The sequence below is a fragment of the Saimiri boliviensis genome, chromosome 13 (genome assembly GCF_048565385.1).
Source record: "Saimiri boliviensis isolate mSaiBol1 chromosome 13, mSaiBol1.pri, whole genome shotgun sequence".
NCBI classification, from domain to species: Eukaryota; Metazoa; Chordata; class Mammalia; order Primates; family Cebidae; genus Saimiri; species Saimiri boliviensis.
The window spans coordinates 83,168,222-83,184,642 of record NC_133461.1 but is presented as its reverse complement, the minus strand read 5'-3'; the positions used below and the strand labels follow the sequence as shown (position 1 = coordinate 83,184,642).

General features: G+C 35.1%; 1 protein-coding gene across 14 annotated transcripts in view; it reads left to right on the top strand.

Annotated features, from left to right (window-relative positions):
• NRG1 (neuregulin 1) overlaps positions 1-16,421 on the top strand; it is a 1,133,076-nt gene that overhangs the window by 1,098,165 nt on the left and 18,490 nt on the right. For 10 of the 14 annotated variants that reach the window (XM_039463389.2, XM_074383889.1, XM_074383887.1 and 7 more), the window contains one exon: positions 11,202-11,260. In XM_039463389.2, the coding sequence (XP_039319323.2) occupies positions 11,202-11,260 (59 nt within the window). Of the gene's footprint in view, positions 1-10,535; positions 10,604-11,201; positions 11,261-16,421 lie in introns of all 14 variants that reach the window. The other 4 variants (XM_074383890.1, XM_039463390.2, XM_074383895.1 and 1 more) reach the window with 1 other exon arrangement.

Sequence of the window (16,421 nt, the reverse complement as noted above, 5' to 3'; positions counted from 1 at the left end):
AATGAAATATGATCATTTTTCCTCATCACTTTGCAAAGATTTACAAGCTGAGTAAGTACATATGATAGTTTCTGTATACCTCTTAGGAACCAGGGCAGTTCTTTTCCACATATTAATTTCAGCCATTCTTTAGCCCTCCCACGTCCAATACAAAACATGTAATCACGTAAGTGCTGTTCAGTTTTTTCATTTTAATATTGTGCCAACAACTGTAATTTTTCTTCACTCAACACAGTTTCTCGTTAAATTTTAAGCCTAATCCAGAATTAAAAACTTGCTCTATTTTAAAACTGTTGAAGTGAAACATTTGGAACTCTTCTAGTAATTATTAAAGCCGCAAGCCATGAATCAACACTGCGTTCCCCCAAACTAATTGTCTAGTGGGTCATTCTTGCCTTCTAGTTCTAAGAAAAATATATCTTTTTTTTTTTTATTTTGCTAATTAGAATCTTTTAGGGAAGTGTTTTAAATTGTTACTGGATCTTATCAGAAAGAAAATCTTTGACATCTATGATTTTGATAATTTTTTCCCTTCTTTTGAATGGTGACTTTATTCATACATTAAAACAAACCAGATCCTTGAGGGAAGAACTAGAGAATATATTCTACATACAAAATATTTCAAATATTTCTTGTTAAATGAAACTTTTTTTTTAATTTTGTATGTGAAACATGTATAGCATTAAAAAGAATTACTAGTCAGAATTTAAACAAAGACATATTCTACTGTGTCTTATGATAATACATTGTTCACTAGACCACTTGAATAGAAACAGAAGACATAAAAATATTGCTTTGGCTCATCACAGTCCTGTCTATGAAGCCAGTTCATAGTTTCCATATGGTCTATCTGTCTAGAGCTAAGCATTGCTGAAGCATGAGCCACATCATTGAAAATCAGCTTTATCCCTGACTAAAGACATGACTCAGAAACACCACAAGCATGGAAGTTTCCAAGTAGTCTCTCTGGTCACCTAATCCGCTGTTGTCTTCTTGGGAGTTGAAGTAGAAGATTTTACAGCAATCTCTTTTGTCTCTCTGCTTAGAACAAGGTGTTTAGAATGGATTAAACATATTAACAGTGCAAATCTTCTCTGAGGAGAGGTTTCCGGATTGCCTGGGCCTCCTCCTGGGGACTATGTGGGAATTTCAGTGGTGGTTCTCATCTTTTATATTTTTTTATCTACAGTAATTTAAAATTTATTTTGTGGAAAAAGAAATAGTTACTGTTCCAGAGTATGTAAAGATGAGAAAAGAATCATTCCATTTTTACCCTCTGATGCTCTGTGTAGTCCTGTGGCTCAGAAAAAAACAATATACATGAAATTGTCCAGTTTTCCTCTTCTGTCTTTTCTTTATTCTTGTGTATCTGTTCTTCTGAATAGTTTCATTGGATAACTACTTTGGAAGATATTGATGTGATTTTTTAATCTAAAAATTATTTTATATTAGGCTGTGCTTGTAAGTCCAATATGTTGTCCAGTGGACAGATGTGCCTTCATCTGGAGCGGATTAGAGTTTAAAACTACCAATTTTGGTGAACAATCTTACGTCCTTTCACTTCAGCTCTCTGGACAATATATTTATTTATAACATGAAGTTAATATGTTCTCCAAATTTCTTCCCAGGGAGTCAGTGAAATTAAATGAGTTCATTTCTGCTAAAGTACTTTTAACTCTGGGGAAGCAAAATTTATTTTTCCTTATAATAAAAAGAAAATGGTAGTATTACATTCTCTCAGTAGACGTTGGGAAAATATATACACCTGTTTTAATAGACTGTGTTATGTTTAATTTCTTTTTGTTGTTGTTGTCTTTGTTTTGTTTTGAGATGGAGTTTCACTCTTGTTGCCTAGGCTGGAGTGCAATGGTGCAATCTTGGCTCACTGCAACCTCCACTTCCCAGGTTCAAGCGATTCTCCTGCCTCAGCCTCCCAAGTAGCTGGGATTACAAGCATGTGCTACCACACCCAGCTAATTTCTTGTATTTAGTAGAAATGGGGTTTCACCATGTTGGTCAAGCTGGTTTTGAACTCCTGACCTCAGATGATTCACCACCTTGGCCTCCCAAAGTGCTGGGATTACAGGTGTGAACCACCAGGCCTGGCCCATGTTTAATTTCTAATTCTTCATTTTATTTAAGACCAGCAGTTTTCTTGGTTTGTTGGGACCACCAAGTATCTTTATAACTTTTCTTTGACAGATCATTTAATATTTCTGATCATCAGTTTCCTTATGCAAAAACAAAAAACAAACTAAATTTGTAAAGATGGGAGGTATCTATAAACATAGACATTTATAATTTTGTATAATAATGTTTATGAAATCATGTAGGGAGCACTAAACACAGAAAGGAAAAACCAGTACCAGCCACTGCAAAAAAGAAACAAATGGTAAAGACCAACGATGCAGTGAAGAAATTATGCCAACCAAAGGGCAAAACAACCAACCAGTAGTAAAATGGCAGGGTCAAATTCACACATAACAATATTAACATTAAATTTAAATGTACTAAATGCCCCAATCAAAAGACACACACTGTCAAATTAGGTAAAAAGTCAAGAACCATCGGTGTGCTGTTTTCAGGAGATCCATCTCATGTGCAAAGACACACATAGACTCAAAATAAAGGGATAGAAGATTTACCAAGCAAATGGAGTGCCAGATAGTTTTTAAAACACAGAGAAAATGTAAGGTATGAGGTCTGATCCCTGAGAATTCAGTCTGTAAGAAAATGAAATTGCTAAAATAGAAAATCAGTGAGTGAATATATGATGGTATAATTTTGACTATTAAGGTAATACTAATTTAAAGAAAAGAAAGACAGACATAAGTTAGAGAAGACTTTTTAAATAAAATCATTTATAGAGTCTTTCCTTTATACCAGGAAGGCTTTGTGGTTGTAGGAATTCTTTCCATGAGACACAGTGACATGCAGCTTCATTCTAGGAAGTAAAACAAATGAACAAAATAAAAGAACTGAATTAAACAGTGGAGCCCCTTAATGACCTCTGAAGGCCAGGCAGGGACTTTGGGTACTGTGATAGCTAATAGGGAGCCATAGTAACTTCTGGAACAGGAAAGTGGCACCATAGACATTGCAGATGTTTAGGGAAGTGAGTCTTCCATACAGGCTAAAAGAAGTCTGGGGACTAAGATGGGAAGAGAAAGTGAAAGACATCAAAGACGCTAGCTAAGGTTAACATTTTATAAAATACTAATACAATGATGCTGATGATAATAACTTTTATAAAATGTATTAGTAGCTGGATTAACATAATTAAACAAGGGGGCAACAGTACAAGCTCATAGCTGTGTCCCACAGTCTCGTCATCATGGCTGCAGAAAGAGAAATTTGGAAGAGATAAACAATATATACTGGGTTAGAACTTTCAGTCCATAAGAGCACACTGCTGACTCCAATCCCAGCCTGCAGGAGTTCTTTCTTCAGAATCGGTGTTACACTTGCTTGTAGTACTTCTCTGTTCTTGAATATTGTAACATTTAGCAAATACAGACAGCATTTGTGAGAGCAAGTGGTGGGACTCGTGTGGATCTAGATAATGAGCTCTTTAGACAGCTGCATCTATTTCTTTCATGTCCTCATGTATCTAGAATCGTACTATGTGCTATGAGAAATTTATTAACTCGTTTAGACTTTAAAGGTAGAGTTGAAGCAAATTCTTTAGTTTTTATAGGAATCAGTTGAGGTGTAGTTTTGCCTAAAATCAGATGCATTGACTAAGTGTTCTGAATAGCTTGATTATCAGCTGGGCAGCCATATACATTTATTGAGCTCCTATGAGACAGGCTCTGTGCCCATACTATGGATAAAGTCATAAGCAAAACCCATACTGATCTTTGCCTGATGGAGTCTGTAGGCTACTGCAAGTGACAATCATGTTTCATATAATTAATTGCATTATAAATCACAAGTTTACCAAGGGCTATGAAGGATATTTAGTGAGCTAAGGGAGTGTGCAATGAAAGACCTAAGCTAGTCAGAGGCAGACTGTGCTCTGTAGAAAAAAGAATTTAAAAAAGTATGCAGTCATACTCTTGAGATGCATATAGTCAATTTAAAATAAAATATTTCACTGTGTATATATACTACATTTTCTCAATCCATTCATCTGTTGGTGAACACTTAAGTTGATTCTGTAACTTGGCTATTGTGAATAGTAGATTTTTTATAACTTGCCTACTGTGAATAGTGGATTTTATAACTTGGCAATTGTGAATAGTGGATGAATATTTTAGCTAGATTGATTTAATTATTCCGCATTGTATTCATAAATCATAACATCACTTTCTACCCCATAAATGTATACAATTGCAAATTGTCAGTTTACAGGAAAACAGATACAACATTTTGAAATATTTATATTGAACGATTTAAGGAAAAAGTGAATATTTAGATGTTTTATCAGAGAATGAGGCTGGTGAAGTGGATAGAGCTATAGAGCCCCTCAGCACCCCTAGGCTGTTTGACGAGACAGGAAAACTTCCTCCAGAGAGGAAAACCAAACCACAAATTAACAGTTGATATGTCATTGTGTCACAGTGACGTGGAGATACATGGGATATAGATTGATCCCATATCCGATGAAATTGTTTGACCCCCAGCTTAAGGATTCATCACGTAGAGTAAACATGGGCAAGGGTTTTGTCTGCAGATGAGCATTTCAGAACAAGCTGTGCAAACAGAGATTTAGGAAGGGCAACAAGGTTCAAACAAGAAGTTAATTCACAAACACTGCCACCCTCATTATTGGGATTGCACGTCCTGGACATTGAAAAACAACATTTGAAAAGCCAGGACAACTTAGATTTGTTTTGCTTTGTTTTGTTTACTCAGCACTTACCAATGAGTCTAGTGTGGCCACTCTCTGTATCCTCTTATCTCATGGATTGGAAACTAGTCCCCAGATTATAATTAAAAAGAAAATGGAAGATATATACTGTCTGAACAGTGGTGGGGAGCTATAGGTTGGATCTGAAGGAAACATTACTGGAACATTTTGTATTGAATATTTTCTTTAATGATGTTAAAGAGGGCATTCCCTTGGGGAAATAAATGTCTTTTGCAGATGATGCTAGAAAGAACACTAAAACACAAATTAGAAAAGCATATACAAACCTCAAGAAATTTCACCTAAAGGTAGATAACAGAATGAGGTTCATCTTGGAAAAATGCAGACTAATAGTAACAGTACATTTGGGAAAGAATAATCTACAAGGCAGATACTCAGCCAGTGAGTGGGCGCGTTCTGGACAGAATGCTGAGCAGGCTAGGAGGTGAGAAAAGTCAGTGTTTGCAACATGATACTGTAAGAAAACAGACCAGCACAGTTGGAGTCGGCGTAGACACTGCCACCTCGAGTTTACACAGAGGGAACAAAGGCTTTGGTGTCTGATGCTTTCTCACCAATATTCCTTGATATATATTTGTTGACATTTCCATCATTTAATTTTGTAAACATAGACATCAAATAATTTCAAATACCGCAGCTAGTATTGAGGAAGAGCAGATAGGACTTTTCATTTTTTGATAAAGTATTCTTTAAATTGTCCAAATATTTCACTGTAGAGTGATGACCAGAGGGAGAGGATGTATCAGCTGTATTTTTTTTTCTTCTCCTTCCTGATCAAGGGAGAGTTTGATGAAAATGAAGCTGAGAAATGAAGGAAGAGAAAAGATAACTAAGGATGGTTTATAAATTGACCCTAAATACATAGTTTATAAAATTAGCCAACCCTAACCAGAAGTTTCTTGGGATCCATGAATATCTTTGAATATGTCTAGAATCTCCACCAAAAAAAAAAAAAGAGAAATAATTTATTCAATTGGAATATAAAAGATACACCAAGTATTAAATTGATTTCAAAAATATGTGCATCTATGATTGATTGCATAGTAAGCATATCAGGATATTAACAGTGTATTGAAGTTATTATTAACCAGTTTTTATTATACTGGTACTGGGCAGAAGTTTGGTTAGTAGAATGCACTGCTTTATTGAATCCTAAATAAACCAATATTTCACTAACAGTATTTAAATTCAAGATAACAGACTTACTTTTAAAGAATCATAGGGACTTTTCCAAATTGCAAACACAATGTTAAAGAGTTTTATTGGAAGGAGAAAATCTGTGAGAAGGATACTGGGAGTTTCTGTAAAAATTATTTGAGGCCAGGCATGGTGGCTAACACCTGTAATCCCAGCACTTTGGAAGGCCAAGGCTTGTGAATCATCTGAGGTCAGGAGTTCAAGACCAGCCCAGCCAACATGGGGAAACCCTATCTCTATTAAAAATACAAAAGTTAGCCAGGTGTGGTGGTGCACATCTGTAATTTCAGCTACTTGGGAGACTGAGGCAGGAGAATCACTTGAACCTGGGAGGCAGAGTTGCAGTGAACCATTGTGCCACTACACTCCAGCCAGGGCAACAGAGCAAGACTCCATCTAAATAAATAAATAAAACTATAAAAATAACAGATACATGTTCAAGATTGACCTGTACTTGGCAAATCAATTAACCATATGAATTTTATTTATTTATTTATTTTGAGATGGAGCCTGTTGTCCAGGCTGTAGTGCAGTGGCGCAATCTCGGTTCACTGCAACCTCTGCCACCAGTGTTCAAGTGATTCTCCTGCCTCAGCCTCCCAAGTAGCTGGCATTACAGGCGACTGTCACTGTGCCCAGCTAATTTTTGTATTTTTGGTAGAGATGGGCTTTCACCGTGTTGGCCAGGCTGGTCCCAAACTCCTGTCCTCAAATAATCTGCCAGCCTCGGCCTCCCAAAATGCTGGGATTACAGGTCTGAGACACCATGCCTGCCTGAAAGTATCTTTTGATACAATTATGGATCAGATATGGACACTGTGGTCTGATCTTAAGTTTATTTTCACAGACATTTTGTGAGAGTCCTTTATGGATCAGGTACTGTGCTGGGCATCAGAGATACAAAATGATCAGAATGTGATCACTGTCTGATAGAATGTGATCAGTGTGTCACAGATCATCACAATACGGATAAATGCAGTGAAAGAGATCAGGATAGAGTGCAATGCAGGAGCCAAGCCAAGAGTCAAGGAATTCTCCCCAGAGCATAGAAGTGGGTGATGGGGAGGTGGGAGGCAGGGAAAGAGTGATGCCCAAGTTCAGACAAAACTGTAAATTTTCGCTCCATTAATAACAAATATAGAACAAACATGATCATGTTAAGAGCAAATACTAAAATTTTTAAAAACACTGATTTCCATCTTCTAATCTGATTAATGAAACAAATGGTGTATATGTATACTTACGTATGTCTATATATGTATATACACACACACACATATATATATATATATTTAAAGCTACAAGAAGTACTTATTATTCAGATCCTTAGATTATTCTAAGACATAAAATTCTTGGAATTTGCTCAATCTCATGCCAAAGCTTATTGTTCAAAATCAGGTTTGATTTACTGTTAGTCTTATCTTCCAGGAAAGTGATGGATTGGGGTGCTTAACATGCAATGTTAATAATAGAAATGTATCAGAAGCCAGATAGTCTCCCCTAGCCTGTTAGAAGTAATTCCACAGAATTTTACAGACCTTTTAGATCAGCTGGGTTTTCATTTGCATAGGTTTTCTCTACACAATCAATTTGGTGTGCAGTTTGCTTATGCAGAAACTCTCTCAGTTTCTGCTTTTCCCTTCCATCCCATTTGGCAACAAATTAAAATGTCCATGAAGGCTACATCCTTTTGCTGCTGATCACTTGAGTTGCTTCGGCACTTGCAATTTGTTTTACCTCAATGATTGTCTTAAAATCCATTTTATCAAAAAGGATTTTTAGAAGTCCTTGAATTCTATCGTCCCTGACTGGTAATGCATTCAGAAGAAATGCTGTCAAGGCTTTCTAACAGTGATTCCATGTGTTAGGATAAGTATGGTTTCCCAGAACCTTAGTGGAAAAAGAGGTCTTTGTTACTCACTTAATTACATTTCTTCATTTTGTCACTGAGGAAAAGGAGGCCCAGTAAAGACAAAGAGCTTGTCCATGTCCAAACAGCAAGATACCACAGTGCCAAGAGAGAGGGCCTTTGTCTCTCTCTTCCCTGTTCAGAGAACCTTAGGTCTTGGACTTTAATCTACATCCAGACCTCTTAGGGATCTTGTTAAAATGAAGATTCTTATTCAGTAATTGTAGGATGTGCTAGCATGTTCCTAAGAGATGCTGATGCTGCCAGTTCTGAGTAATAACAGGGTCTTATACACTAAGAAACAATGCTGAGAAAATTCATCTCCCAAATGAAGATAAACACTAACAAAAGGATAGTTCTGGTTGAGAAATAGCTGGCAATTCTAAAAACTGACTTGCATGCCTCAAATAGTTCTAGTGTTACTGTGCCCAGTATTCCATGTGCTTTTATGATAGGGATAAGCCATCATCTCATGCTAGTTTCCTAGGAAACATCATGTTAGAAGTTCATAATAATTAGAAAATAGATTGGTAGGATTTCTGACTTCATTTACCTGGTTGTCCTGTGCCCTCTGATCACAGAACTGTTTATAAGATGCATAATGACGATTTACTTATAAATGCCTTCTTTCTCTTAAGGAACTCATGATTTGTCAGCTATTTGTTAATTTCATGATTCTTACTCACATAAGGGCATTTCCTGCCATGGCAATTGTATAAGACACACACACAGCATGTTCACATATCTTACAGCATGTTCTTTTGTGAGAAACAAGTGGATTATTGTGTGTTCAGTGTGAGAATTTTAACTTTTATCAAGAATGCAAAGAAGCAAGACTAAATGATAATTATTGAATACATTATTACTTCTGGAATCACCTGCTTTAATTATAGGATATGTCTATATGAACTTACATTCCTGGTTGAGAAACAAATAAAAACCCCATTTACTTCACACATTATTTTGTCAAATAGGTTATATTTTAAAGTTATTTATATAATAACATGAAAATGTTCTTATTGAAGCATGAGAAATGGCATCTTTTTGAGAAATGACCCAATCTCACACCTTATACTTCTTATTGACATATTTCTCTATGTAGCTCTTCCTCTATTCCCTGCAGCAAAAATATTCTAAGCAAAAATCATCAGTTCATTTATATGAAGGTGTTTGCAAGAGTTTAAAGGAGCTATATCAATATAAGATGTTTGCCATTTAAGCTTAAACAAGTACTCACAAAACAAAAAATCTGGAATTACTAGTGTTTTATCTTGCAGACCATTTTCATAAAAAAAGAAAATTACATACACCAAATCACTTGGTAATATGGCTTGAAGGGAAATGAAATTACCCTGATATTGGTAACAATGAATAGTTTTGTTCATATCTCTTTGATGCCAAAAATATAGTATATATTATTATTTACTCTGTAGAGAATGGGGTTGTGTAAAAATCACTAGGTATGAGCTACCAGAGCTAACTTAGACAGGCTCTTTGCATGACGATTACTGTATAGATGAACCATTAATAATAATTATGGCTATGGATGTTTAGGATTCAAAATGATAATCTTTTTATCTGTAAGTATATAGCTTCCTAAAACCTTTCAGTGACCCTTTTTATTAGAGGACAATATTTTAAAAATCAATCCTATTTAAAATGTTTTAGGTATTAAAGTAACAGCTACAAAAAAAACAGCAATTATAAAGAACTTCCATATTCAAGCACAGCCCCATTGCTTAAGACCTTAATATTGTATCAAGATTCTAGAATTTTGATAGGTAAATATATGTGAGGGAATAACATGTAAATTTCATACAGTTTTTAAAATAGTTTTACCTTAAATGCAAAATGACATGTGTTAAGTACTTCTGCCTAAGAATAATTGATCTAAATTTCAAAATGTATTTGTCTGATTTGGGATAATGCAATTAGGTGAAATCTGTCTTGATAACAATCTGTTTCCAATATCTTTGAACATTAAAAACAAGGGTTTATTTGTAATATCTTTCTTTAAAAACACAGAGAACATACTTTTTCTTGTCTGTAATCATTATAGTGTGAATGTAATTGACTTAAGTTGTTTGATGACGTACAACATAAAACACTTATGAAATAAATACAAAATAGAAATAGGTATATGAAAGAAAAAGTTCAAGTTCATTTATTGATAAGAGACAAGGATGGAATCATGTTAGCGCTTATCAAAACGAGTGTTTTAACATAGTGAGAATCAGTGATCCGTGGTAAATAGGGTCATGCCAAAGGGAAACTGACAGCTCTCCAGGCCGTGCCGCCTCTTATTCCAGATTTCAGCTTTGCTCTAGATAAATTTCAGTTCACCTATCATTTGAGGACTGAAGCAAACAACAGCAAAATCTGTAACCCACAGTTTTCGTGGGACATGGTTTTCTAAATGTTGTGTCTTTTCTTTTCTTTATATTGCTTGGTACCAGATCATTTTTAGGAATCTCCATATTCCATAGGAGGAAAATTGCCAGTCTGAAAGCTCAGTGTCTTTAGCGTTTTTTTGCTTACCACATTTTTGCCCTCTAGGTGCCAACCTGGATTCACTGGAGCAAGATGTACTGAGAATGTGCCCATGAAAGTCCAAAACCAAGAAAGTATGTTAAAATAATCTGAAATTTGCTTTCTCCCCCAAACTACAGCAACAATCACTACCACTTGGTGCTTTTACAGCTCAGTTGTAACTGATTCATTTTGTTCTGATTATGGCTTAATCACTCACGGCATAAACCCATTCAATATGAGCTTATTTAACTCTCTCAAAGTGGGTCCCTAAGTCATCAATATAAAAGAATGGCCAGTCACAATGGCCTGTGATGCTGACAAACCATCGCAGACAAGCCAACCGAGAACCATTTTCTCCCAGCATGTGTGACCAAAGTCGTCAAATGGAAAACTGACATGAATAGAACGTCAGGTTTCATTTTAAATGGTTCCCTTTGAAAGAAGGCAACCACTTAAAATGCGGGGGTCTTTCCATCATACCAACTTAAGAACTGCATTCTGTCTAAATTTTTAACCATTTGGGGGAAGTGCCAGAGCCTGAAAGCCATGATCAGGGCAAAGATTCGGTTCCTGAGGGTGAGCCCACCAAGTTTCAGTCAAATGACACTGAGGAGCTTCTTTCTAGCATATATTCACCTCTTCTCTTTTTCTCTGTTTTTTCTACCATTGTTTTTTTGTTTCTTCTCTCAGGTGCCCAAATGAGTTTACTGGTGATCGCTGCCAAAACTACGTAATGGCCAGCTTCTACAGTACGTCCACTCCCTTTCTGTCTCTGCCTGAATAGGAGCATGCTCAGTTGGTGCTGCTTTCTTGTTGCTGCATCTCCCCTCAGATTCCACCTAGAGCTAGATGTGTCTTACCAGGTCTAATATTGACTGCCTCTGCCTGTCGCATGAGAACATTAACAAAAGCAGTTGTATTACCTCCTCTGTTCGCGACTACTTGGCTCTGAGATACTAATAGGTGTGTGAGGCTACGGATGTTTCTGGAATTGATATTGAATGATGTGATACAAATTGATAGTCATTATCAAGCAGCGAAATGATAATAAAGGCATTTCAAAGTCTCACTTTTATTGATAAAATAAAAATCATTCTACTGAACAGTCCATCTTCTTTAAATAATCACCACATCCTGAAAAGGGTGTTGCTAAGCTGTAACCGATATGCACTTGAAATGATGGTAAGTTAATTTTGATTCAGACTGTGTTATTTGTCACAAATAAACATAATAAAAGGAGTTCAGATGTTTTTCTTCATTAACCAAACAGTTTGCACTGAGGCATTTTAAAAAGAAAGCACCAAGTAGGAAAATTAAAAGCAAACATTTCACAGCAAATGAGATACCCTGGCCTCTGTTTATGTTGCTTGAGGAACAAGTAATTCAGGGCTAGTTTAAACAATTATTTATTTATGTTAGCATTTCTTTATGTTAAAAGTAATTTAGAATAAAATAGTTACTGTTATTCGTTTAAATATTTATGATTTTGATACATAACAGTTCAACTACAAGATAAATATATATATATATATATATAGAGAGAGAGAGAGAGAGAGAGAGAGAGAACTGGGCAGAACTTTACTTAAGGCAGAACTGGGACATTTGAATAGATGTTCGTGGCTTCATGAAGTTTTGAACATCATTCCTTAAATACCCAATTCACATTGTATATAATTACATGGGTAACCAAGCCATGTATTTGTCCTATTGTGAACTGAGTTTGTAAGTTCTGATTCTGGAGCTTTCAGAACATTGCATTTGAAATGGATATCATATAGTTATCCATGCAGATGAAAGAATGGCAATTTTTTTCTGTAAAGGTTCAGGGAGCAAATATTTTAGAATTTGTGGTGACACCATCACTGTCACAACTCAAACCTACTATTGTAGTATGAAAACAGCTGTAAACGATGCATGAAACTGATGTGCATGAATTGGTTCCATTAAATCTTTATTTACAAAAGCAGACAGTGGGCTGGATTTGTCAACCACTGATTTAGACTGTCAATTGCTCACCCTGAAAAATATGTCACATAGCTTACTGCAGTTTAAATTCACCTAACGTAAGAAACAGTGATACAAGCTGGTTATTTAGAGGTCCTAAAAGAATTAAATGTACCCTTGTTCTGATGCATGCAGAGAATAAGCTTCTGTAATTCTTGTTAATTGTCACAGAAGTTTCCAGAATAAATTCTGTAATGTATTATGGTGAGATTAGACCCATAATATGCAATCATTTATTTAGGGAGGTAAATACTACCTCCTACATATCAAAGACAACTTCCTCGGCCATTTTCTGTTGTGAAAAATTAGAAAATTGGCATTGCAAAGTTTCCAAACACTCTTCACTTTATTCACAAACATTTAAATACTATGCATTTAGTAGGCAGAATTTTTGTATCCACAGCTAAAGTGAATAGCTCGATTTAATTTTTAAGTTAATTTTTTAAAGAAAGAAAAGAAAAATAAAAGAGGAAAATTGAATGTTATTTAATACCTTAAAGCCATTTCTCTTAGAAATGTGTATTTATATTCAAATGACATAGATTTGACAAATCTGTCTGACTGGATAAATACAATAAAATCATACTTTAGATTTTAATGAAAATTCTGATCACTTAAGTTGCACTTAAATTTTTGGCGTTAGAGTTTTATTGCGCCTTGAAGGCAATGTTCAGGCGCTATATAAACAAAACCATTAAAAATGAAGCTATTTCCCAGCCTAATTAATTATGCAGTTAGATCGAACAGTAGTAACCAGAGAAAATATTTTCAACTTCTCTTTTAGACTGTTTTCTTTTTCAGAAGATATCAGTTTAAAATAGCCACTATGTATTTGTGAAGTTCAGAGTGTGATTTTAAATAAATTCTTTAGTATGCTTTCAATGCCATTTTTGGACAACATCCAGGAAAGCAGCATTCATATTTAACCTGATTTAATGAAGATTGATTGCACATTTATGAACAATATATGTAATAGCTGTGCAGCAGAGATGCCTCATGTCTGGAAAAGCAAGAGCTTCCAATCAGAAATTGCTTTCCAGTGTTGTCTTACTCAGAGTTAATGTTCTAACCTCTGTGTCTTAAATTTTCGATTTTTATCTCTGCAAACCCCTACATAGAAGGCAGAAAAATAAATTTGTGCTGCTCTAAGAACTTTATGTTCAAGCAGCAATGAAAGCCAGAAAAAGGAGAGAGAATGTCACCATAGTGACTGTTTTAAAATTTAATTGTAAAGTCTGGAAAACATAAATTTTGAACACAAACTGGGAAAAGACAGTCCCCAGCTTCAAACAGAAACATTCAAAACTTATCAAACTGCATTTTCAGTTGAAGAGTAACATTCTAAAGAATAGATAATTTTTTTAAGTTTATTAGCATAAAATTTACATTATTCAGATTTGATACGACGATTCTGGTCAGAATGTCCAATGGGGCATTTCTTGATTTATAAAAACTGACTTCAAATATAAAAGAAAGGAACAAATGTATATTTTATAAGGCAGCCATTTGCCTTGAAATAAAACATTATATTTATAGTACTTTCTAGGAAAATATTGTCAAGGTTAGTCAGCTTCAAATTTGACCTAACTTGACAAAGAATTCCTAGTCGAAAGAATTGTGTTCATCAATATGTGATGTGGGGTGTGTGTGTGTTTGTGTGTGCGTGCACACATTTGCATGTGTATATGGGCACTCCATAATCAATGTATAGACTTTATGGAGGCCAAAAGAAAAAGCACTCACACTTTCAATAGTTAGGGGCAGTACAGAGCAAGTTATGTCTTATATAAACTAACATATAATAGGACCTAATTAGAGAATAGCTCAAATTTAGAATATTTTAAAAGATTCTAATTTTGGAACTTTTAGGAACATTTTCACACTGAGTAAATTTAGCTGATATCCTTAAAAGTAGTTTTGAATCACAGGTTACAAGTGCATCCATCATTTGCATGGATTTCTTAATGTTTTAAAAACCTGTTGAAATTATTCTTATTTATCAAATGTGTATCTTCTAACAGTAGAATAAAGGAACATTTCACCTGTGTCAAAACTGCCATAAATTCCAACCGAGTGTTAGTGAGATTTCACTGTGTGTGTGTGTTTTGTGCGTGTGCTTATGTGTGCATGGAAGTTGGAACTAAGGAGAAAGTCTCCTGTTAACATTTCAAAGGGTCCAGTGACACTACGGATTGGCATATGTGAAAAAAAAAAAAAACTATCTCCATTTTATTAAGGTAAGTCTAAAATTAAAAGACAGACACTAAATTGGTCCTGTTTAGAATTGGCATGAACAGAACTCCTTTAGAAATCTCAGCAGTACAGAAAGTCAAGACTTTAAGATTTTAAGTCTTTGAGATGATTTGCATAAACAGGCCCAAGTTGTTAAAGAATAAAATCCTAAATGTCTTCAGATTTTAACAGAAACCCACAATTGCATGGATATATAATTTTTGCAAAAGAAAGTTTTCCTATTGTTCTTTTCCTTAATGCAACTGAAAATTTAAATTAACCTACGGGTTAATCAGTTTTCCTCCAGCAATTATAAAATCCTAAGACAAAGGATTAGAGAGTCAACATTTAATAGTTTCTGAAGACTTTTAGATTTAAATTAATTTTTTATATTGCTCAGAGCACAGCAGGAAATCACATGTAGAAAAGGAAACTAGATTGTTGACAGTAAACTTTGTATTTTTGAATTATTAATTTAATTTGAAAAATGTAGTGGGTAAGCAGAAGTTCAATAGGAAGCATGTGATCCTTAATGAGCTCAGGCCAACATTAGATTAAGTAGAACAGATAGAAAGTAATAACCTCTTCATAAAATGAAAAGTGCTTATGTATTCCGCTTTTTTTTTTTTTTTTTGACTCACAATGAAAGAAATGTAGCTACCAATAGTAAAAATAAATTAGAGCAGTATTTGCTCTGGGTCTAGAATGACTGATGCATGTTTCCTCTGCTTGTTTCCTTGCTAGGGCTTATGGCCAGAAGAGATTCCAGTTTTAAGTACCAATTTCCCATTGAATTATTTGAAATTGGAGCTGCCTGATATGAATGACTTCCTGTGAAATGAAATTATAGTTAGGCTGACAGACTTACCTATAAAACTGTAAATGCAGTAATATGTATGCATGGGCATGCTACTAATTTTATTGAAGACTTAACCAAGCTTTCTATGCAACTAACATGGATCACGAGCAGTGTTCACGTAGGCATGGAATCCTGACTCTCTGGAAAGAGTTTCTGTAGACATCACTTGATTTTAACCCTTAAATTATTACTGACTGGTAGGAGGAAAAGACAAAAGAGGCAGGGGGTTCTAGAAAGAAAAACTGGGTCCCATCTTCATGGAAATGAGTAAGGAAATTTATTATCAACTTCCCTGGAAAATGAATGTTTTCACATTGATGTTCCAAAGTTTGTATGAAGAAAGCCAATGGGAGAAAAATGACCAATTTTTAATCAATTGAGTGTTGCACAGAGGCAAGAGAAATTTATTTGGATCTGAATAAATTATTTTGCTGTGAACATTGCGCAGCCAAATTAACCCTAACTAAATCCCCTAGCTTTTAATTTATGAAAAATTTAGGTTGTTTGCTTCTGTGTACTGGACCCAAGGCAGAGGAAACTATTATATATAACGCTTCCCATTATCCTTGTTATGCAGTGTACTTTTTGACATGGGTGTGTGTGTGTGTGTGTGTGTGTGTGCACATGCACACACACACACACACACACACACACACACACACACACTTTTAAAAAATCTAGGAAGCTTCATTTCCTTAAAGGGCAACAAGTTTTTAAGTTTCCAAGTATCCCCAGAGCTTACAGAGTTTTTCTGGCTGTGAAATTAGCCAAGAGTACATGAGATGGCCCAAGGTACATCTCTTGACGTGTCCGCT